General features: G+C 40.3%; 2 protein-coding genes across 2 annotated transcripts; both read left to right on the top strand.

Annotated features, from left to right (window-relative positions):
- Nucleotides 1-14,824: 14,824 nt before the first annotated feature.
- LOC140942071 (uncharacterized) lies at nucleotides 14,825-15,649 on the top strand. Its single transcript, XM_073391051.1, has one exon. It carries the CDS (start codon nucleotides 14,825-14,827, stop codon nucleotides 15,647-15,649), a length of 825 nt encoding a protein of 274 aa, XP_073247152.1.
- A 1,130-nt stretch (nucleotides 15,650-16,779) lies between these two features.
- On the top strand, nucleotides 16,780-22,475 carry LOC140942069 (uncharacterized). The gene is made up of 3 exons (XM_073391049.1): nucleotides 16,780-18,279; nucleotides 20,810-21,075; nucleotides 21,206-22,475. The coding sequence occupies exons 1-3, from the start codon at nucleotides 16,780-16,782 to the stop codon at nucleotides 22,473-22,475; spliced, it is 3,036 nt and encodes a 1,011-aa protein (XP_073247150.1).
- Nucleotides 22,476-22,751: the final 276 nt, after the last annotated feature.

Raw genomic sequence — 22,751 nt, 5'->3', positions numbered from 1 at the left:
TCGGGCGATTTACCACACATTCGGCACATGAAATTTGAAGTTCCACACCCTTTTCCAGTTTTCCTTTGGAGGTATAATTTAGCTGGTAACATCTGTTGGTACAGTTAACAAAAGCTCATTCTCTCTTGACAAAACATAACATAACATACTAACTTTATTCAAGATGTAAACACGCTTATTTACAAGAAAAACATAGTTTTAAAAGACATCTTGAAAAGGGAGTTGAGAGTTTAGCCCTATATTAGAACTCCGGCCCAAAACAGAAATAACAAATGCTAGATAAAAAATCAAATACAATACAAGTATTCAAAAATCAAGATCTTAATTAAAGCACGGTTCTAGTTTAAAATTTATTAAATAGATAATGATTAAGCTTATGTTTAAAATGATGAAGGCTTTCAGCCTCTACTCTCCCTTGGTAAATCGGTCCATTTGAAACTATTATCTTTAATTGAGTACTACAAGTTTAGACTGCAAAAAAGTCGGTTTTTTTTTCCCTCAAAAGTGGATTAGAGGAGAGTAACCTCCCCAGTCTCGCTCTCCGTTTTCAGCTTTTGTTTAAATGTTCGTGCGTAGAGTGTACTTGAATACGCAAAAATACGGACTGTTTTGCAGTTTACTGCAAGTTTGTCTTTGGATACTATCATTTGAAATTTATCAAAAAGGGTTAGCATTGTCGTCTTTCTTCGGTGCCGCATATTTACACCTATTTCAATCCAACACTAACCACACCGCGCCAATTACAGTCATCGAACCTGGTTTATTTGGACACCGCGAGGGTACTTGCCATAGTACGAGGCCCAGTAAGTGCCATGCAAATTTTGCGCTCGATTTTTCCTCACTCGTCTTTAAGTTTCTTTCCCGACTTTTTTCTCGAATTTTTCTCGACGTTTTACCCGACTTTTTCGTCGACATTTTTCCAGAATTTTTTCTCGACTTGTTTTTCGACTTTTTTCGCGACTTTTTTCTCGACTTCTTTGAGCGCTGATCACATACATCAAATGCTCATTCCTGGGTAGAAGTGCATGCTAAGAGACATGGTCAGGCTTGATTCTTGGCTTTGTAACGATTTTATTTATCGCTGAAAATGTCTCTACCATGCAGTTTGACCTCCGTACCTTCCTATCTTACAACAAGGCAATGCTGAGCTAGGAAAACTTGTGAATGTCAGATTGGAAAAATTAAAATTGTTTCAGTCTCAAAATGTTCAGGATGAACTAATTAACCAGTGTCTACGGTGTTAAAATAGCTTCTAACTTCATCGACCAGCCCCTGCTTCATCAGCTCAAACCCAAACACCCTACACTCAGCTCAAACACAGTTGTTGTTATTTAGTGCAATGTTTTGATAATTGATTATAAAGTTAACTGTTAATTTATTCAACTAAATTCTCAATTATTAAGCCTGTGTGTTAGGATTACATTTCTGGATTTCAAGCTTGTAATTTTATTAACAGTTCTGTTCAAGTTTCCAAAATACGTTGCCTCAGGCGTTCTCGCTCTTTTTACCCCTGTTAGTCCTCATTTACGTTTTCGCTGTTTTGTTCGACCTATCAATCAACCGTACCGCTTTCAAATATTAATGACAATGAGTAGTTCTCTCTTGGTGTCCTAAAACGATGACACTTTAGCTTTAAAAAGTCAAACAAAACAAATCATTTGGAGAAACATAGGCGTAATTTTAAACAGAATAACAAGTGAAAATGTAACGGTCCTTTCACTTAGGTATCATGCCCCCTACTTTCTCTTACCTATGGATGCAGACCCTTACGGGGTCGGATTACACCTCTCTCCCCCTCCTCCCCAACGACCTTACAAGGTGCGCAATCCCTTACTACCACTACCACGCAATGCTATCTCTATGCATCGACAACAACTTCCTGGGGTCACTACGGTTTCCTCGCCTCTCAAGATCAAGAAAATTAAAATCACTCTTCAAATGCCACATACTTCATGTAAAAACAATGGATTAACACGACAAGCAGCTAAATCTCTTTGAAAGGCATTCCCAAATAACATCTCCTGGCACAGCATTGCCTTTTTGTAAGACAGGAAGGTATGGAGATCAAACTGCACGGTATTACATTTTCATTGATAAATAAAAAAGTTACAATGTCAAACCTGGGCATGTCTCTAAGCACTTCTGCCCATGAATGAGTCTTTGAGGTATGTGATTAGCGGAGAAAAAAGTCTAAAAAAAATTCGGGAATTTTTTCGTGTTTCGATCCAACGGTCGTGTCACTCCTTGATGTACTCGGGTGCTAATAGGCTGTCCTTCAAATTCTGCAGACTCTCAGCTTCTGTGGTGAGGAATTTTCCTTGGTCCCTGCATTTTTTTACTTTTGTCTTCCCAGAGGAGCCCTTTGTCTTCAAGATCTTTAATTTTTTCTGCCATAGCGGCTATGTAATCACTATTTTTAAAAGAGAGGAATCAAACTTTCAAAATCCTGATCCTTTCGGTTGTCAAGTTTTTTTTTCAATTTCCATGCACACTGAAGAATCATCACAGTGCGAATCAAAATTTAAGCTAATTTATACAACAGGATAAATTGGAGTTAATGTGATAACCATAAACCCGCCCTTACCAGTAGTGAATCAGCTAACTTCCTTTCAGAGGTCACTTCCTGTTTGTGACCCCTGTCACACTAATTGTTTCGCTCAGCCAATTAGATGCCAGCTATCACATGTACAGTTGATGCCTATATTTTCGCGCCTAGCTCAGCAAAATAGCACTTCATATTCTTCTCTTCGTGGAACAAAATCCCATCCCACCCTCCCTTATTACTGCTTGATTCTCTCTGCTCGTTTTCTTAAGGTTTTATATATGAGGTCTTTTCTCTTGTTGAAAAATTTAAGAAGCTGCTTATACTTTTTGCAGTCATACGAACTACTGATCTTTGTTGTTTACACTTTGAATCAATTGGCAATTGTCAAGAAGATATGGCAGAAAAGAGGTGGGCTTTCTACTGAGGGGAATCATCGTACCCGGCATCCTAACATGCTTGTGCACTTAGTTACTTTGGGCCTTATTTTGATTATTAAGTTGATAAAAGTTTAATTGTCATTTACTTACAACTTCTATTAATATATTTTCTTCTAACCTCTCTCCCTCGAGGTTCATGTTAAGTGTCTGGCTCTGCTTTCCGGAGGGTTCAGGTTTCCCTCAAAAATAATTGAGGGTTTTTCCTGACGGACAGCAGGCACGCAATCCTAGCTTAAATTAGTGATGATATCTGTATTGAGAGTCGTTGGCAATTAATAAACATGGGTTCGGGATGAAGTGCTCCCATACAGGTCACACTTTGCCCCATAGACTCTTGTTACTCCTTAAATCGAGGAATTAGACATCTAGAGAGGTCTTTCCACCTCTCCAGTACCCAAGGGGGATTATCACCTCCACTCACAACCTTGGGGGATTATCAACCCCTAGAGAGGATTATCACCTAGCTTCTCACTATCCTGGGGGATTATCACCCCCAAGAGAGGATTATCACCTCTCACTATCCTGGGGGATTATCACTCCCTAGAGAGGATTATCACCTCTCCCCTTGTAGATTTCGGACTGTTACACCAATATGTAGAGAAAAGTGACCTGCTGCCCATATTTGGAGTACTTCATCCCTTACCCCTTTTTTCCCCATAATAATTCTGGTCTAGTTACTTGCTTTATCTAAGGGGTTATGGGTTAAGAGCATTAATTTCGCATTTACGCACGGACAATGGTTGTTAAAGTTGCTTTGATGTTAACCAGTAATCTAATGTGCTTTTAATTTTTTGATCTGACGTTCGCTTCTTATTGCTTCTTATTTCGGTGCAATAATTCCTCCACACATCCTCAAGATCTAAACTACACATTAGAGATTTTATCCCCTCAGGTACATGACGTTTATGGGAGAAATCACAACCTCCTTCCTTATCTTCTTTAGATACGGAAAGGGCAGTTTAATTCGCCTCCTAGAATGATACTCCCCCTAGAAAACTTTTGGAGAACATTATTAAAGTTGTAAATAAAATCGGTGCTGAGGGCCGGGATCGTTATGTGCATAAATGTTAGCGCATAGTATAAGCTTCATATCATCATCAATTACCACCTGCAATACAAGGATTCGTCCGTCTTCGCTTTGCATTTGGTTTTCTATCCTATTAATCCTACATTTACAATGTAGGATTAAATAAAATGGGAAAACGTTTGCTGTGCCTGCTAACCTTGGCAGAAATGAATCTAACTACCCCAAACGTTGCTCCATAACTTTTCTTGATTGTTGGAGCTGTACTTCTCTTGTAAAAAAATTACTGAAGCATTCTTATGATGAAGTTGTCTGAAAATAGCTACTCTTTTCCTCGAACTATTTATACCCCTTACTTAATTTGTGCATAATTGATCATAATTTTTTATGGAAACGACCAGCCTGTAAAGCGGCTCCTTTTGCGCGCAAGTTACACAAAAATAACGATAACACCACAAAACAACACATAGAACCCGGGGGCGGATCCAGGATTTTTTTTAGGAGAGGGTGCACTCGTCTCTTGCTCTACTTCAACACCAATAAACCACATAGTTTTTTTTGTGCAGAATACCAGTTGTATTAGAAAACCGCAGGTCATCTCAGGGGGGGGGGGGAGGGGTGCGCACTTCCTGCACCCTCCCCCTAGTTCCGCCCCTGGAACCAATTTACCTCCTCGAAGGAGGTCACAAGTTTGGCCGTGCGGGGTTCCGAAACCACGAACTAACATTTTACAGTAACTGAATCTTTTCGCGTGCGCTGATTGGCCAAGTTTTATGATCAATAAGACAAATCATAAGAGGACAGTCACATAAGAATTCAATTTATGCAAGACGAGGTCATTTTAGTTTCCTTGAAGATTCACTTTCTGTCTACTAAGAAAAATAGCCAGAACGTTCTGATGTAAGACTTGACTGATGTCAGAGCACAAGCAGAGGAAACTGAGCAAAAACGCTTAGTTTCCAAATGCGAAGACGACTTGCTAGAAATTGCACTGCTTAAAGTCTAGTTTCTTCAAAATAAAGACATTGATTACAGCAGTTTTCCTTGACGAGTGTTTTTCAGATTCTTTTCACTGAAAGGAAAACAAACTTTTGTACAAACTTTGTGAAACTTTGTACACTTGGTTGAGTTGAATTGAAGACAACATACGTGTAAAAACCACCTTTTGGTTTGACTGAACGCAGTTAATATAGCTGAATGGTGTTCAGGACGTAAAACAAGTCAACAGTAACACGATTTCTAAGGGTACTGTTCGGTTAGCAACTTTTCAAAACTGCTTGGCTAGTCGCTCTACAGACAGCTCCACCGTACATCATCGCTTCGACTTGTTCGGTTATTTTAACGGCTCCAAAATCTTTCCTTGGAATAAGTTTTAATCTCGGGCTAGTTTATGACTTTATAATACCCTAAAAATGCCTCCACTTTTGGAGACAATTAACATCGCTGATTCATTCTTGTTCTCAAGGTAGAAGTTTGCAAAACAATAAATTCCTAATTTATGCAGGGCAGTGGCGTGACTCCACCTGTCAAATTTTCAATGAAAGTCCGTTGCTTGTCTTCGGTAGCCAGTCACCAATTAAGCGAGAAAATCATTGTCAATAACATTGCGCTAGTTTAAAAAAGTCATAAAGTCATGAGCTTTCTTTATTTTTATCGGCAAATTTAACTTTTTTGAGCTTCTGTTATTAATAACAAATTGACGCCAGTTTGTTTATGTGTCTGTCCTCTTGTCAAAGTTGTTGTGGATCCACTCGCCTACGGCACGTGGGTCCACAACACTTCCACAACACGACCATGTTGTGACGTCATTTTATCATCAATAAGAGGACAGACACAAAAACTGGCATCAATTTGTTAAATAGACGGCGATTAAATGTTCTCCTGCTAATAGCATTTTTAATTTTTCATTCGCATTCCATTTTCTTCAGCTCTTCGTTGTTTACCGCCTCAACCTTGCCCTTTGAGTCCAAATACTTTAGCGTGGCAGGGTAGGCGATGAAGACCTTACATTCTTTCCCTTCTAGCTTCTTTTGAAGATGTTTCTTGAAAGGAACAAGAGCTTTTCGGCGTTCTTGGGTTTCTTTTGAGAAGTCAACTCCAAATCCGATTAAATTTCCATCAAACGAATTATGTTTAAGTCTAGCTGCAGCGTTCGCCAAAATCTTCATCTTATCCGGGTATCTCACGAAGGCTACGTGGATCGGTCCTGGACTTTTCCTGTTGTCTTTTAATTGCTTCGGAGCACGGTGAGCACGCCCGATTTTGACGAAAGACTTTCTGCTCATTGGTTGGGCGAAACTGTCGTAAAGGAGGCTTGTTCAGGGAACTCAGAAAAGCGTCTTCTCTATAGGCTCGTATTCGCCCCAGCCATTTCACATTGGTTATCCTGTTGTGCGGACGGACGGGCGTCTGGTCAGGTGACTACCAAAATTTCTCGGATGCATGGATAACCAAATATTTGCGTTCGAGGTACGAGAACGCAACCCCTAATTTGTGTTGGGTGTTCTGTGCCTTATTAGGTGTCCTGTGCAATTAATAACGGAGGTTATTTTGAGATTGCATTTTCGTCGTCGTCGACACACATTTGCCTCACTTTGGAGTGCTTGCTTACGTTTTGTCTCACTTTGACGCGCTAACTCACCTGGTGTTTCATGTGTCCTCGGCGGTCATCTTTCAAAGGTTTGCTGAGGTCTGATATTCTGTCTTCGTAAAGCATTCATCTTTAAAAAGTTTGCTGAATCTTCGTAAAGCGTACATCGATCTATGTTTGCTGGATCTTCCAAAGCGTTCATCTTTCAAAAGTTTGCTGTTAAATTTTACTATGGATTAAGCCTTCATATTTTTCAGCATTGTTCGTCACTCTCTTTGGAAAATGTGTGCGATTCCTGGTGCATGCATCAAACCGGGTTTAGTTCGGCTGCCTTTGTGCCACAAAATAAATCTACTGAGTTGTGTAGCTCGGCAGCCGTTGTCATGCCACAGAGTAAATTTACCGAGTTCAGCGAGTTGTGTAGCTCGGCGGCCGTTGCGTCACAAAGTAAATCTACCGAGTTGTGTACCTCGGCAGCCGTTGTGCCACAAAGTAAATCTACCGATATGTTAAGCTCGGCAGCGCCATTTGATCATGACTTGTGATAATTTCGTCACCAGACAAACGAACACTTTGAATTTATGTTATTTATGAGGAAAAACTTATAAACCAGCCCACAGAAGCGCGACTCTCGAGTCACTGAAATCAACACGCTTGACCAAATTACTGGAAAAGTTATTGACGTGAGCCGCACACACATTTCACTAAAGGCTTTGACAGGGTTAGTGCGAAATTTGAATTCACATGTGAAAGCTTTTAAAAAAGTAAATTCAGTTTAATTCATTTTGTCAACAAGTTCATGATTAGATGCTCTTAATAATAACAGAGAAAATTATTTATAATTCTATTAAGAAATGTTTTTGAAGAAAGAACAAGAATCCCGGGTTAAGCGCTAATCGGCCTTTGAACAACTGCGCGCTGTAATCGCAGCCAGTAAAACAAAAGTTAAAATGTTCTATTTACACGCCCCACGCACTCTGGACACTGTTTCCTCCGATTACAAGCACTTGACACCGAACCATACGATATCTTTTCAAAATCTTCCTATAATGGTGCACAGTTTAAATAGAGGTTTCGTTGTACGCAACCCTTACGTTCAAATATGCCATAATCATATTTATCTATCGCAAGAAACATCCAGTCTTTCCCTTCAACTGTTACCCGCCTGTACGCCTAACAAACATACCGAACGCACTCTCCTAAGCTCCGATTACTCCTAGTCTCACCTATGGCGCAGCTTTGCTGATCTCGATCAGCAAAATTTGTGGCAATATGAAAATGTCTTAAATTAAGGAAGTTAATCGCAGTTGTCGACTCAGCTTCTGCATTCGTGAAAAGAAAGCCTGAAAAAATCAGGTTTGTATGGGCTATGAGCCCTTGACCTCTGAGGCAGCTTTCACACTTAGTGCCTGGGCATGGTGCCCGAGTACGGTATTCGTTGGGCACTATTGTGAACACACCCTTCAATTTTTTCAAGTACTCACGCTAGAATTCCGGCACGGTGAAGGTGCCCGAGTACAAGGTCTCGACCTTGCACTCGCGATCGGGCACAAAAGTGGGCGCCAAGTCCCTGTGTGCACACAACTTTTGTAAGTTTCCGGCAGTTCACTGCTTTGTTCTCGCTGCTAAATTCATGTTTCAAAATGGCGTCTGACAGGACGAAATGGAGTAACTATGTACACAGTCACATGTCGGGTACTCAAAGTGTGAGCACAACACCATTTTGTGCTTGTACCCTGGCACTGGTTCCCGAGCACCAAGTGTACATGTGGACAGCCCCTGAGATTCAAGTAAAAGGTAACCAGAGGTTTTTCTCGTCCTCGCGGCTTCGCTTCTCGTTTTTGTCCCTTCGCTTGGCTCCTTCTTTCTCACGCTGAGTAAATGTTTAAGAAACACCACTGAGACCAGGATACAATTAATGCAAGACCTGAACACTCCCGCCAAAAAACTGGTGTGAGATTGCTACTACGAAAAACATGGTCATCCCATACATACTGTCGTTTGGCATTTGCCTTAAATTGATTCTAAATCTCTCCTTTCCATTGAATCGGCCAAAGCCTAACGTCGAATCACCTTTTACCACAGTTAAAACCACGGTCTAGTTTTAGAATCAATGATCCTCCTTTCTAGCAAACATTGTCGTGTTTCATTATTGTTTTACAACACTGGAATTAGAGCTCTTCGCGTTAAGCGTTTGGCATGGTTTTGGCTTACATAGTTTTTGCTTTATTTTCGATCGAAATTTAGCCAACCTGGCTAAAGCATCGAGTTTAGAAACGGAATTATAAGGTTCTCAATCTGGACTGTACAGTGAAAAGTTAACATCAATTTCGGGGGCACTTTCATTACACCTGCAACTTGTGTTTATTAACTTTCCATGCGCAAATGTCTTGAAAACGGCAGGAAACTCATTCAAATTTTAAAACTATACAGAAACGTGCAGTAATAATCAGCGATGCAGTCTAATTTATACAGGATCTACGTTTTGCTAAGAAAAAAAGGTTATAAAGAATAAGTTTCTCATAACGCCACCACGTTCCCCTGATGAATTCAAACTTTCTCTTTTTCTCTTGTTTTTAGTAATATCTTAGGATCTCCTAAAACCTCTGCGGCCAATTACCGTGTTCTGGGAGGTGCTAATTTCCTTTTAAGTGGTATACTACATATTTAAACCGAAAAGCGCTTACTCTGTTTAACACTGTTTCTTCCAAGTCTCTTGACATCACGTCGGTGAAGTTCTTTTTCTCGCGTGTGATAAAGTTAAAGACCCCATGAGTCTCAACGTTTATATTTTAATGAAAGTACGAATGCGGCAAAAGAAAATTATAATGGCATAAATTAACGAGTTGCGAAAGGCAGTCTTTTGTGTAAATGGGATGCGATTTGCAACTTTGACGAACAAAGATTGATTCATGACTAAATTTTTGCTTTAAAGCCCACTTCTTAACAGTAAAAGAAAGACATCTTAATGAACTGAAACAAAAAAGTATTCAGTCAAACGAAACATCTGTTTGCAGCAAATGACAATGCAACCCACTCTATTTACATGTCAGAAATCTTAAGGCCAAAAGGTATTGGCTCACTGCATGCAATACACAGCAGAAGCAATCAGTAAAAACCTAAGCGTTACCAGTAACCTAAGAAGACCAATTCATAACAGCTGCTCGACAGATCTGTCTAAACTGCGGATTTGTAAAGCACACGTAGTTTGACTCGCTCAAAATCGTGCAAGAAAATACTTTCACGCTGAGCATGGCACAAAAACAAAGACCAAAGAGAAGGTTGTCTAACACTCCAAAATTCGTGGAAGAAAAGAGTTATTTCAAAATGCTGCGAGAAACCAAAGAAAAAGCGGCAAAACAGGTAACATCGACACCAACGTCAAAAACACGCGAGGGGAATCGATCGTTTACACACTGAAATCCATGTTTGCTCGCAATATATACTTCCGAAATTCAACTTGAATGCAAAGCACGCCTATTTGCTTCAGTATATGAAAAGTAAGCCCTCAGTAACTAAGTTTCAGAGAAATATCTGTAAAGTGATCATTTTTTTGATACTAAAAAATTGTTGCTTTTACTGTAAACGAATATTCCAGTAACATTTGCAAATTTTGATCGAGATAGTGGGATCGGTAGACGAAGAACTAGTTCACTCAATAACAGTCTCTTGATGAACCTCTAAACGGAGCGATAAGCAAAGCAAGATAAGAGCTGTTGCTATAGTTTTAAGCTCAATTGAGAAGTCCTTAAGACTTAAAAAAATACATTTTTTTTAATTAACAGAAAGCGGAGCAGCTAAGGGAAGCAGAAAAACTCGTCAGCAAGGCATCGCCCACATCAAGGCGACGAGGTAAAATGTTACTTAAAACAGCGGAAAATATAGAGAAAGAAGCATTGGAGGAGTTTCAGTCTACGTTTAATGCACATTTAACCCACCAAGCGGAAGTAACATGCTTCGGTTACGCGGCTAGTTCTGATACGAACTTACTTCCAAGTCTAAAGTCGTGAAACGTGCTTACATGTACGGCGATTTAATGTCTAATGGACAATTTGACAAATTCAGTGTCGCGCGACATTTTTGATCAATTCAAAGCATATCCAGTTGCGTTCTTCAACGACAGCAAAGAAGGCAAAGATAATTATTTCACTGATATGGATCGATGCATATCGTATGATGGAAGAAAACTTTGTACCGCAAATCGCTTTAGAATTAATTTTGCCTAATATCGAACAAGAGAGATGTTAGCTTTATTGACAAAGTGAACTTTAAACCTTAAAGAACTGTAGTAGTATAGTGAAAACAGCTCAGTTTTATCCTGATATTTGTGTATGTAATAACTCACGCATATTTCCTAATTAAGTAGATGGTCTACAAAAAGAAATTTATTCTTAAAAAAATATATATATCGCGTTTCTTGTCAGCACTACTAAATCGATTGACAAGATGATAGTTTATTGATGGTACATCAGTGCAGCCAACTAATTTATATATACGATTATAAAAACACATATATATAGTCGATATTTTGATGGACACTGGTCCTTTGCAGTTAATAATTAAATGCAATCTACAGAGGCCCTCACAATAACAGGAAGTTTAAACGAACATGAAGAAAACAAAGCGAAGTAGCCGATTTTGAATACAAAACAGAAGGCGTACTTTTTGTTTTCTCGAAACTCTGCAATATTTTTGTACCATTTATACAGAAATATTCCCGTAATTGATTGCTTTAAGCGTAGTAGTTTTAAAATTTAAAGGTGCTTGACAATGTATTTTCCCTTTAGTAAAAATATCGTTCGCTATCAACTTTCGTTGCATTAAGCGATGACATCTGTGAAAATGCGCGCGTAAACGTCTGCAATTTGTAGTTATATACATTTGACTAATTTTGTGTAATTCATCATTTGGAAAACGTTTCTGTTTTTTCTTTCTGTTAAAGAAGATAAATGAAAATATTTCTACATCCCGTTAAAATGCAAATTAACATTTTAATGGCTACATTTCACTATATTTTCAGAGTCAGTGTATTCCCAGATCACATTTGTCAAAACATTATTTGATTAATATCTGGAAGCTGCAAAGGGCAGTTGCAAGTCTGCATTACACTTATTTTTCGATCCTGAGTCAATCAGCGAGTCATCAAAGTTTTGAGCGTGTCTGTCTGTTTTATCAAAGCCGCAAGAAGCGCTGAGTCATGGCTAGAGGGGAATTTGCAAACTCTTGACGTTTTGCTTTTGATTGCAGGAAATACCGAATCGCAGCTTTGTCTTTAATAAAAACATCCTTTATAAATTATGTCTAAGTTTCCAAATTGAACTTTCGTATATTAACTGACGGGTAAAGGGTTTTAACACATGTTTTACGTAAATTTTATATTTAATATTTGTAAGTTCTTCTGTTATTTTCAGTTTGTACTGTGGACTCGACGATAAGTCGTTAGTTGAACATCAAACCTCGTCGTTTCCAACCCCTACTGAAATTTCTTAAAATGATTTTGAGGAAATATTTCGCGCAGTGTTTTTATCCACAAGTTTACGTTAATCGCATGGAAACAAAAGAAACAGCCTCCTAAGATGTGAGTCCAGCTGTATACAATGCATGCATGCGTGAGGAATGAATGTGTTCATATCAACGTGAAATTATTCAGACCAAGCTACGACTGTAATTGGAAACAGTTGTCTATAGCTAGCTGTCTGTCTTGGACGCTACGAATAAAATCAATTTTAACCCTACGGATTTTACTGTTCTGAGGAAAAAAACTAAGGAAATGTTAAATCATCGATGATGAAAAAAATTACTTAATAAATAGAAAAACACTGGATTAAAAAAAACTCACGATACTGGCGGTTCTACGGACTTGGATGCAGTGGTGAGGCCCATTTTCTTTTTTTGTTCTTTTGCAGCACTAGACTATGTTACTTTGAGTTATTAAAAGACGAGCTTTATGAGCTTAATTTTGAAGAAAGATCCAAGCAAAAGGGGAACCAAGATGTATAGCCCGTACTTCATCGTAATAGTTCAACGGACTCAATGTATGGATAATATAAGAATTTTGTGAATCGCGCAAGGGTTAACTGAGCCATCAAGTTACTAGGCGTTTATGTAAGTAATGACCTGAAATGGAACCATCATGTAGAAGTTCTAGTGCAAAAGGGAAACAGGAGGCTTTACTCTTTAAGGGTCCTTAAGCAATGTGTTGCACCTCCAGCTTCACTGGCTAAGGTTTATACAACCATTGTTCGTCCTGTTCTAGAATATGCTGGCCCTGTCTGGCAAAATATACCAGATTTTCTATCTTATAAGATTGAGAGCATTCAGAAAGGAATTTATTTGCCTGCAAATAAAAATGTTTATGTCACCTAGTCACGCAATAATTTATGTTAGTTTGCTAAGAGGGGCACTTATGCCTAGTCACGCATTCACCTTTAACATAGGTAATCGGCAGGGAAGAGCTGTGAGCAGGGTCCAATTTGACACAAAATAGTCAAGTATTGATCACACGATTATCACGAGATCAATCGGAAAATTACTAGCCGGGAAATCACTAGCTGGTAAATTACTTGCCGGAATATTACTTGCTGTAAAACTACTAGTCACGAGCTCGTTCGGAAAAGTACTTAGCCTCGACTTCATTTAAGGTTAGGGTATAAGACAAGCTGTGTTCCCCGAAGTCTTCCTCTTGGTCTCCTGACGTAACAAGCTTTGCGAATTTGACCCTCCTCCTCCCTTCCCCCGCCTCTTTTTTAATAGTAGTTTATTTACTCTGGGTGCCTTTTTTCTCCGCCTTCAAGTTTGCCAGAGCGTAAAAAAATCAAATAATCATAGCTAATTAAATTTGTTTGAAGATGTTATATTTAATCAATAAATCGGCCATCTTGCGTGGCCAAAATTATACCCAGACACATTGTTGTTCCTTATTTCTTTTAGCGCTCTTGCAAACATAGCTCGACTGATGACCCCAGAATTTAGCCAAAGGTTTTCTTTATAATAAGGGTATAAAAGACAAGCGGGCAAGGAGGCATAAAAGGGCTATGCGCATCATTTTTCCTTTAATGAATTACAACGAGGCATTAAATGCCCTTAATTTAACAACTCTAAGTGACAGACGCGCCCATCTATGCCAGGTTTATATTGATAGACTCCGGAATGAGAATCACCCCTTGCATTTTATGCTCCCCAAACAGGAGGAGGTTGTGCATAATTATAATCTTAGATCTGGCATTAGCCGCTCTACGCGTCCTACCTGTAGGGCCAAGCGCACGCAAGAGTTTGTCACGCATAAGTATACCTAGTGGCTTGCACAATTATATTTTCTAGTATTTATTGGATTTATTGTATTATATTTTAGTATTATATGTTTTGTAAATAGCTCTGTAATTCAGCCATTCTGTATATTGCTGCAACGAGTCTTAATAAACAGTCATCATTATTATTATTATTATTACTATTATCAAGACTCATGTAGAGCGGATTGGAGTCGAGAATTTATTTAGAGAGGTTAACACTTGATATTCACCCTGAGTCACAATAAGAACTGATGAACTAGAGTGGGGTATGCAGCCGGTTGAGATCTTTTTGTGCCTGCAGTAAGGACCCGAGTCAGTGGGCGAGTGGGATCTCGCGTAGAGGGGGTGTAACGTGATCAGATGGCTTGGGAATCGTTCCTGGTTGTGTAGAAATGGCTCTTTTGAAGGTTTGATATACAAGAAGGATAATAAGCGCCTGGCTTCGAATTGGCGCCCAATTTCTCTGTTGAATACTGATTACAAACTCGCTTCTACATTTATCACTGTAATGGTCATCTCCACTGTTCGGACCTGAAATTTAATATTCTGTTAGATTGTTCGGACGCGTGGGAACTAGGCCCTAAGTTAGTCTTCAGGGGCTCGGACCCCCCTATAGTTTTTTCGACATGTGTTTTTTCGCTTGCGTTGTAAATTCTTGTAGTTTGTTCATCATGTTTATGTTTCGTAAATACAATTGATTTATGCAAGAAATCGTTTTATTCATGGTCCTTCAGTAGCCGAATCTACAGTGTCGGCGAGTATTTGAAGATACCAGCGGAGAATTTAGAATTGGACCTCCGTTTGTGGTGAAGAATTTTGTCAAGTTGGTGTTGGCAGTGCGGCGATTGGCGCCATTATCTCTTGTGAACTTTGCAGAAATTTTGGAGTGTTTTAATGGACGAAACTGTCATTCAAGGTTAGTGGAGATGGTGTATGAAAATGGTGAATGACCTGGAGGCTATTAAGAAGAAAAGACGTTTTCTTAGAAAGTCCGTGACGGACACCTTGAAGTCTATCGACGAAGCTCTGTCAATCCCCGATAATCATGCTAGAATTCAGGTTTTGAAAGATAACATTGCAAATAAATGGAACGATCTTCAAGAAGTTCAGGCCTCAATGTGTACTCTATTGGAAGAGAAAGAGATTGATGAAGAATGTGAAAGTCATAACGACTACGAATTGCGTGTCATTGAATACATGGCAAAAATGATGCATTACTTAGAAAGTAAACATGTCGGTAAGGAAAGCGCGGGAAGTAATTCAACTGCAGCCCAAGCGCCGTTGTCGTTAGGCCCCAAGGTACAAGTGAAGCTTCCAAAGATTGATTTGCCAACATTTGATGGGGATATTTTAAGCTGGCAGTCTTATTATCAGTCAATTAAAGTCTCAGTGGTGGATAATCCATCTAAAGGTGATGTTCAGAAATTAGAATACCTAATGAGATCATTGAAAGGTTCAGCTGCCGAAGCGGTTAAAGGGTTTGCAGTCATACAAGAGAATTATCAGCCAGTATTAAAGTCTCTGAAGGAACGATTTGGCCATCCGCGGTTGATTCTTGATGCACACATAAGGTCCCTAATTCATTTGCCACAGTTGAATTCTGAAGATGCATTGTCCATGCGTAAATTTTATGATCAAGTAGTTGGTCATGTTCGTTCTGTTGAATCAATGGGAAAGAAGTTCCGTTCCGAGACCTTAGCGCCTGTTCTCGTGCCTTTAATTGTTGACAAGTTACCGAAAAAGGTTGTGGAGAAGTGGGAATAAGAAATTGGTGACCATAAAGAGGACTATGTGAAAGTGAAAACATTGTTTGCCTTCTTAGAACAGTTAATAAGAGCTAAGGAGTCCTCCCAACCTCCCTCTCTTCAATCGCAGTCCCCTACACAGGAAAACAGTTGGAATCATGGAGCCCATTCCAAGTCTAACCCTTCACGAAAGTACTCTACCTCTGCCTTGTGTACGACAACTCAATGGCGTGCGTGCATCATTTGTGGTAAAAACCATTGGGTGTGGCCGTGCATCAGTTTCCTGTCATTGCCAGTCAAAGAAAGATTTAGAAAAGCGGTATCCAAAGGACTGTGTTTTCGGTGCCTTGAATCGGGTCACAGAGCTGAAGTTTGTCAAAAACCACTCTGTAAATACTGCCGTGGTAAACATCACAGTCTCCTGCACTTGGAACCAGTCAAGTCTCAGCCAGAAGAAGCCAATTCAAAGTCCTCTGAGCCACCATCCTCATCTGCAACTCCTCCCTCGTCTTCCATAGTAGCAAGTTCCATTGCAGTTAATTCAGGCGGGAAGGTGATCCTGCAGACTGTTCCTGCTGTCCTTTGTGGATCCAATGGTTGCAAAAAGGTTGTCAGATGTTTCTTTGATCTCGACTCCCAAACGTCCTTTGTCCAACAGAGTGTGGTTGAAGAGCTTGGTCTTGATGGGGAGACCGTGAGAATCGCAGTCTCGGGTTTTGGAAGAAAATCTGCTAGGGACACTTTGCGAAAGAGAATTTCCTTTACGCTAGCACCGGTCAGGGATCCTGGAAAGCAGCAAGGTGTTGAGGCACTAACTACTCCAGTTATATGCCGTTCAGCTGACGCCGTGGATGTTTATCCTACCAAGTGGCCTCACCTTCAAGATATAAAGTTTCCAGAGAAATTCCCCCGGAACGAACAAGAGATTGATGTTCTCATTGGCTTGGATTTCTATTATTCCTTTGTATCCAGAGATGTTGTGAGAGGTGGTCCTAATGAACCAGTGGCACTTCGTACATCCTTAGGTTGGGTGGTCATGGCCAAGATTGCACTGTGTCTATGAGTGTTCAAGTTTGTGCTAACCAAGAACTAAATGATACACTTCAGAAGTTCTGAAACTTGGAGTCCATTGGTATTACACCTGTTGAAATGTCAGTTTCCTCCAGCCAAAGTGAAAGTTCAGTCTTAAAGAAGTTTAAAGAGACATTAGCATACAAGAATGGTCGGTATGAAGTCTCATTGCCATGGAAAGATGAGCAAGTTATACTGAAAGATAATTACAAGCAAGCGAGAAGTAGGCTGTATAATCTGGAGAGGAGCCTGCTCCAAGATTCATCCAAAGCCAAGTCCTACCAAGAGGCCATTAATAAGTATGTGGAGGACGGAGTAGCAGAAGAGGTACCCTATGAGCAGTATGCACCAGCAGATGGGCGTCCTGTGTTTTACCTTCCACATCATGCTGTTATCCGAGAAGATAAGCAAACAACTAAGACGAGGGTTGTATTTGATGCATCTGCGAGAGATGTAAATGGTGTGTCTCTAAATAGCTGCTTAGAAGCGGGCCCTGCATTGCACCCTGATTTGGTCGGAATTCTTCTGCGCTTCAGAAAGAATCAGGTGGGGGTCATGGGTAATGTTGAAAAGATGTTCTTGCAGATTGGCTTGAAAGAAGATAGGGATTCACATCGTTTCCTGTGGAGAGATTTGGACCCTGATGCCACACCTAAGATTTATCGAATGACAAGAGTTACGTTTGGAGTTATTTCTAGTCCATTCCTTGCCATCTGTACCACTCAAGAGCACGCAAGGAGATGGAAAGAAACATTCCCTGAAGCTTCAGATGAAATTCTGAGGAACACTTATGTTGACGACTTTGCCTCAGGGAAAGATACTGTACGTGATGCCGTGAGGTTACACCAAAGTTCAAAACAGCTTATGGAGCAAGCAGCTTTCAATTTGACAAAATGGTCCAGCAATTCGCCTGAGGTTATGCAAGCCATTCCTGAGAAAGATAGAGCATCAGACAGTTTGATCAGGTTGGAGAGTGAACTACCGGGAATGCATCTAGTTACGAAAGCTTTAGGTCTAAAGTGGAATACGAGAACAGACAGCCTTGTCTTTATGATTGAATTGGACTCTCTGAAATTGAAATCAGAGACATTGTACACTAAGAGAGAACTAGCTTCTTTAGCAGCAAAGATCTTCGATCCGATCGGTCTCATCTCTCCTTTTACAGTAAGGTCAAAACTTTTGCTTCAGAGTCTCTGGACCCAGGGTGTTGGTTGGGATGATGAGTTACCTGAAGAAACCTCTAGGAAGTGGGTTCAGTGTGTTCAAGAGCTTTCAGAGATTGAACAGCTTCACATTCCAAGAAGTTACATTGATTGGCCTTTAAGCCAGCATGCAAAGGTGGAGTTACACGCATTTGGTGATGCATCAGAAGTTGCGTATGCCACCGCCATCTATATCAGAGTTGTTCCTAAAGAAGGGAAGGCGTCTACAAGCCTTGTGATATCTAAGGCAAGAGTTGCTCCTGTGCGAAAAATTAGTCTCCCTCGCTTGGAGCTGATGGCTGCAGTGATAACTGCTCGACTGTGTATCTATGTTAAAGATGCAATTGACTGTCCTATTCACGAGGAGCCGCAAGCGGTGATATTTTTGCACGGCATCTGGCGGCACATCAAAGAATTTGGAATTGAAGGGCAAATTCCTAGAATATCTTCGCCAGTTAAGCTAGAGAAAAGGTGTTAAAAAACCTCAGGATCCAAAACAACACGTCAATCAAAATATCACTTGGACCTTTTCGCTAATGAAGAGCTATCACGCGGCTAAGCTTGAATTAGACATATATTGAAATAGGAACTCGTGTCAATAAAGTATCAGAAGTGAGTGGGAATCGCTCCTGGTTAAAAAATTGGTTCACAGGGATATGCATCTCTTCTAGAGAGAGAAGGGAATCAGAACTGCTTTTCATGCAGGAACAGGTTTTCTTCGGGCTAACTACAAAACTTCAGCTTATTTCACTCTTGAGATTGTCAAAGCGCATTTTGTAAAGATAACTTTTTCCGCTTTATCAGCTTTTTTTATATTCGATTCCATTAATGTTTAACCTCCCTCAAAAAGCCAAATAATATAAATGCTGTTGTTAGAAAAAAGCGTTTTACCTGTTCTCGTGAAATCGCTACCCAAAGATCACTATGCTCAAAGGACAGGGCAAAATTTCCAGGAGGGAGGCATTAATTTTTTTTCCCACGAGGTTACAAAGAGAAAATGCAATGATTATTATTAATGTAACCATCGGGTATACTCTACCCACGAGTTTACGGACAGCAAATGTAGTGATTATTATTAATGTAACCACCAGGTATGTTCTACCCACGAGGTGACAAAGAGAAAATGCAATGATTATTATTAAAGTAACCTTCAGGTATGTTCTACCCACGAGGTTACAGAGAGCAAATGCAGTGATTATTATTAAATGTAACCATCAGGTATATTCTACCCACGAGGTTACGGAGAGCAAATGCAATGATTATTATTAACGTAACCTTAAGGTATGTTCTACCCACGAGGTTACAAAGAGAAAGTCCAATGATTATTATTAACATAACCTTCAGGTATGTTCTACCCACGAAGTTACAGAGAGCAAATGCAGTGATTATGATTGTAACCATCAGGTATGTTCTACCCACGAGGTTACCAAGAGAAAATGCAATGATTATTATTAACGTAACCTTCAGGTATGTTCTACCCACGAGGTTACAGAGAGCAAATGCAGTGATTATTATTAATGTAACCATCGGGTATGTTCTACCCACGAGGTTACAGCGAGCATGCAAATGCAGTAACAATTATTAGATTTTAGTGCAACTATCAGGTTGAGTCTGTTGAGTTCCTCCATTAAAATAGGTTTTTGCTAGGGTTAAACAAGTTTGGCTTTCATGAGTTTCAAGGTGCAAGAAATTATCAGTATAATTATAGCACACAAACATTGTCATCTAATTTTTCGCACGCAGCCGGAATAAGTCAAGAAATGAAGCATATATAACGAAAAATCGTCCTCAGATGATCTCCATATTAAGTAAATTATACTAAACGTTGCGAAAGAAATTATTGTTTGTATCCGTCTTATCCATCGTAAAAGCGAGGGGTCATCGCATGACATCCGGTATATTAAACAGAGGTAATACTCACGGGTTTCACGAGTTGTATGCACTATTTTTCGCCGAGAAACAAATTTAAACTTCAATTCTTACCTTACAGTAGTCCGTTCTTTTACGTTGCATTCGACAACAAATCTGTTAAGGGCGAACAAAGCGCGATTCCGGCACTCTTCTTTATGATGAGTAGCAAGCCGCAGGAACTGAAGCCGCTTGACTGAAGTAAAATCCACCGATATGCACGGCATTCTCACTACAAATATAAACAAACGTCGCGGGGAAAAAAAGACGAGGAGGAAGAAATGCCAGATCTTCGCCTCGGCAATGTATTTCAGCTACCATGCCGGCGTATCTCCAGCAGGTGGACTCGAAGTGGGACAAACCTTGCGATTTTTTTTAGAAGCCCTTTGCGCGCGCAAACTAATTTATTCTGGCGCGAAATGAAGATTAACAATACGTATACTGAAATCTAATCCACGACAAGAAGATTTTCGCACTGTAGCGCGACATATTAAATGCCTATTTTTACAAGTACGCGGAGAAAGTGGTCCACAAGTTCAACTTTTTTAAGATGAATTTACTCCACAAAAGCAAAATAAAATGTTTTATCTCTATGTTGTTTACGTGCCTGATTAGAACGCAGAAGTAAATTCATCATACAGACCCCATCAAAATGAAAGTACACGAATGAAACGGAATAAGTCTGGGACGGTTTAGTTTCTACTCAGCAGCTTCTTTGCTTCTATAACAAAAATTTAATGTTGCAGTCTGTTTTAAACGTTGGCATATGAACGCGCACAGTCACTGAATGAAAACAACAGTCACGATCACGTTCTTCGAAACCGACCAGACGGGCGCGACCTACCACTGTTATGGTAAGCAAAGACTGTCACGGGAACATTAAAATGTTCCCGTGACAGTCTTCGCACTGAAGGTGTAAATGGTAAACCGAACGGTCGCTTTGATTATCAGAAAGACCTGTCAACTTTGATGATTTAACTGATTAAATTACGGGACAGAAATTTTACTGCATGCGGCTCCTCGTGAGCCGCATTGTCTTTTGGACGGACAATTCTTCCACCTTACACTGGATCAGAGGATCAGCCTCACAGTGGAAACCATTTGTTGCTAATCGTGTCATGGAGATTCAGTCGCTGTTGGATCCTAGTGTTTGGAGATATTGCCCAGGGTCGCATAATCCAGCAGATATACCTAGCCGAGGCTTATCTGTCAGCCAGCTTAGAGAGATTCAGTTGTGGTGGAAGGGGCCCTCTTGGTTGCAAGAGTTAGAAAAGGATTGGCCAGAGGATTTAAGATCCAAGTCTCCAAATGAAGCAGTACAAGTGGAGAGGAAGAGTAAAGCTATTGGCAGCTGTGTTGTCCTAACTAGAGAACCCTTTTTTTGACTACGCCAGGTTCAGCAAGTACAGTCGATTGTTAAGAACTGTTGCATGGATCAGAAGATTCATTCGCAACTCGAAGTTGAAAGAAGAAGAGAGACTTTCAACTCCTTTAACTGGACTAGAGATACGAGAGGCAGTAGAATGGCTGATAACCCATGTACAGAAAACAAGTTTTGACGAAGTAGCTTCGTTGGCGAAACAGGGTGGTCCCTTGAAGGACAGTAAGCTAGCAAATTTAAATCCATTTCTGTGCCCTACTAGTAGTGGCTTACTTCGCGTTGGAGGAAGAATTCATAAGTCTTCATTACCGGAAGAGGAGAAGCATCCCATTATCTTGCCTTCCAACCATCCTGTTTTGAAGCTCCTGATTGAAGATGTTCACTGCCGTGAACTCCATGCTGGCGTTGAGTGTACTTTATCAGTCCTACGACAGAAATTTTGGTTGATCAAAGGAAGATCAACAGTCCGCCAGACAGTAAAGAACTGCCTAGTTTGTCGCCATTACCGTACAAAGCCGTTTATGCAGAAGATGGCACCACTTCCTGAAGACAGGATCAAACCTGCACCGCCATTTACTAATGTTGGTTTGGACTTTGCTGGTCCATTGTTTTTAAAAGACAGTGGCGAAAAGGCTTACATCTGTCTATTTACCTGTGCAGTTACCCGTGCAATACACTTAGAGTTAGTGAGCAACATGACTGCGGAGCAGTTTCTCCTTGCCTTAAGACGAATGGTGGCAAGAAGAGGAATGTGCAGTATTATTTGGTCAGAAAATGTCAAAACATTCAAGAGTGCTAATAAACATTTGCAGCAATGCTGGAGAGTACTTGAAGCTGACAAAACTCAAGTCGCATTGTCTGAAAGAAAGATTCAGTGGAAACATATCGTGGAGAGATCCCCATGGTGGGGTGGGTTTTATGAACGTCTTGTGAAGAGTGTAAAGACACCTCTGAAGAAAATCTTTGCCAAAGCAATGTTGGATGCTGAACAGCTGACCACCATTTTAGCTGAAATTGAGGCACAGCTGAACAGTCGTCCTCTTACTTACCTTAGTGCAGACCCTGGGGACTACAGCGTGATTACTCCTGCTCAGATTCTCATTGGGAGAAATCTTCAAGCGTCTCCAGCTAAGGACACCCGTGTTTCGGAACACACCTATAAAGCCATCACTAAACGTTTTCAGTATCATCAAAAACTTGTCAATGGATTTTGGAAGCGTTGGAATGCTGAGTACCTGAGATCTTTGATACCCCTCAAGAAATGGTTTACAGTTGGTCGCTAAAAGGTGACTTGGTCCTTGTTAGCGAAGATAACTTAGCTCGAGGTCAGTGGAAACGTGCGCGCGTGGAAGCCACCCATCCTGGTCGTGATGGTCTTATCCGATCAGTTACCTTGCGATTGACATCTGGAAGTGTTACCCGTCGTCCAGTGCAGCGGCTACTCCTTTTTGAAGCCTGGGATGCTGATCTAGCTGCTGAACTTGATTGAACTGACAAAGGAACGTTGATAAATATTGAGCTTGATGTGAACATTATTGATCAATTTGAAGATGCACTCC

This window comes from Porites lutea, chromosome 6, assembly GCF_958299795.1.
Source record: "Porites lutea chromosome 6, jaPorLute2.1, whole genome shotgun sequence".
Lineage (NCBI taxonomy): Eukaryota > Metazoa > Cnidaria > Anthozoa > Scleractinia > Poritidae > Porites > Porites lutea.
The sequence above is the reverse complement of the archived record's forward strand: the minus strand, read 5'-3'. Positions and strand labels throughout refer to the sequence as shown.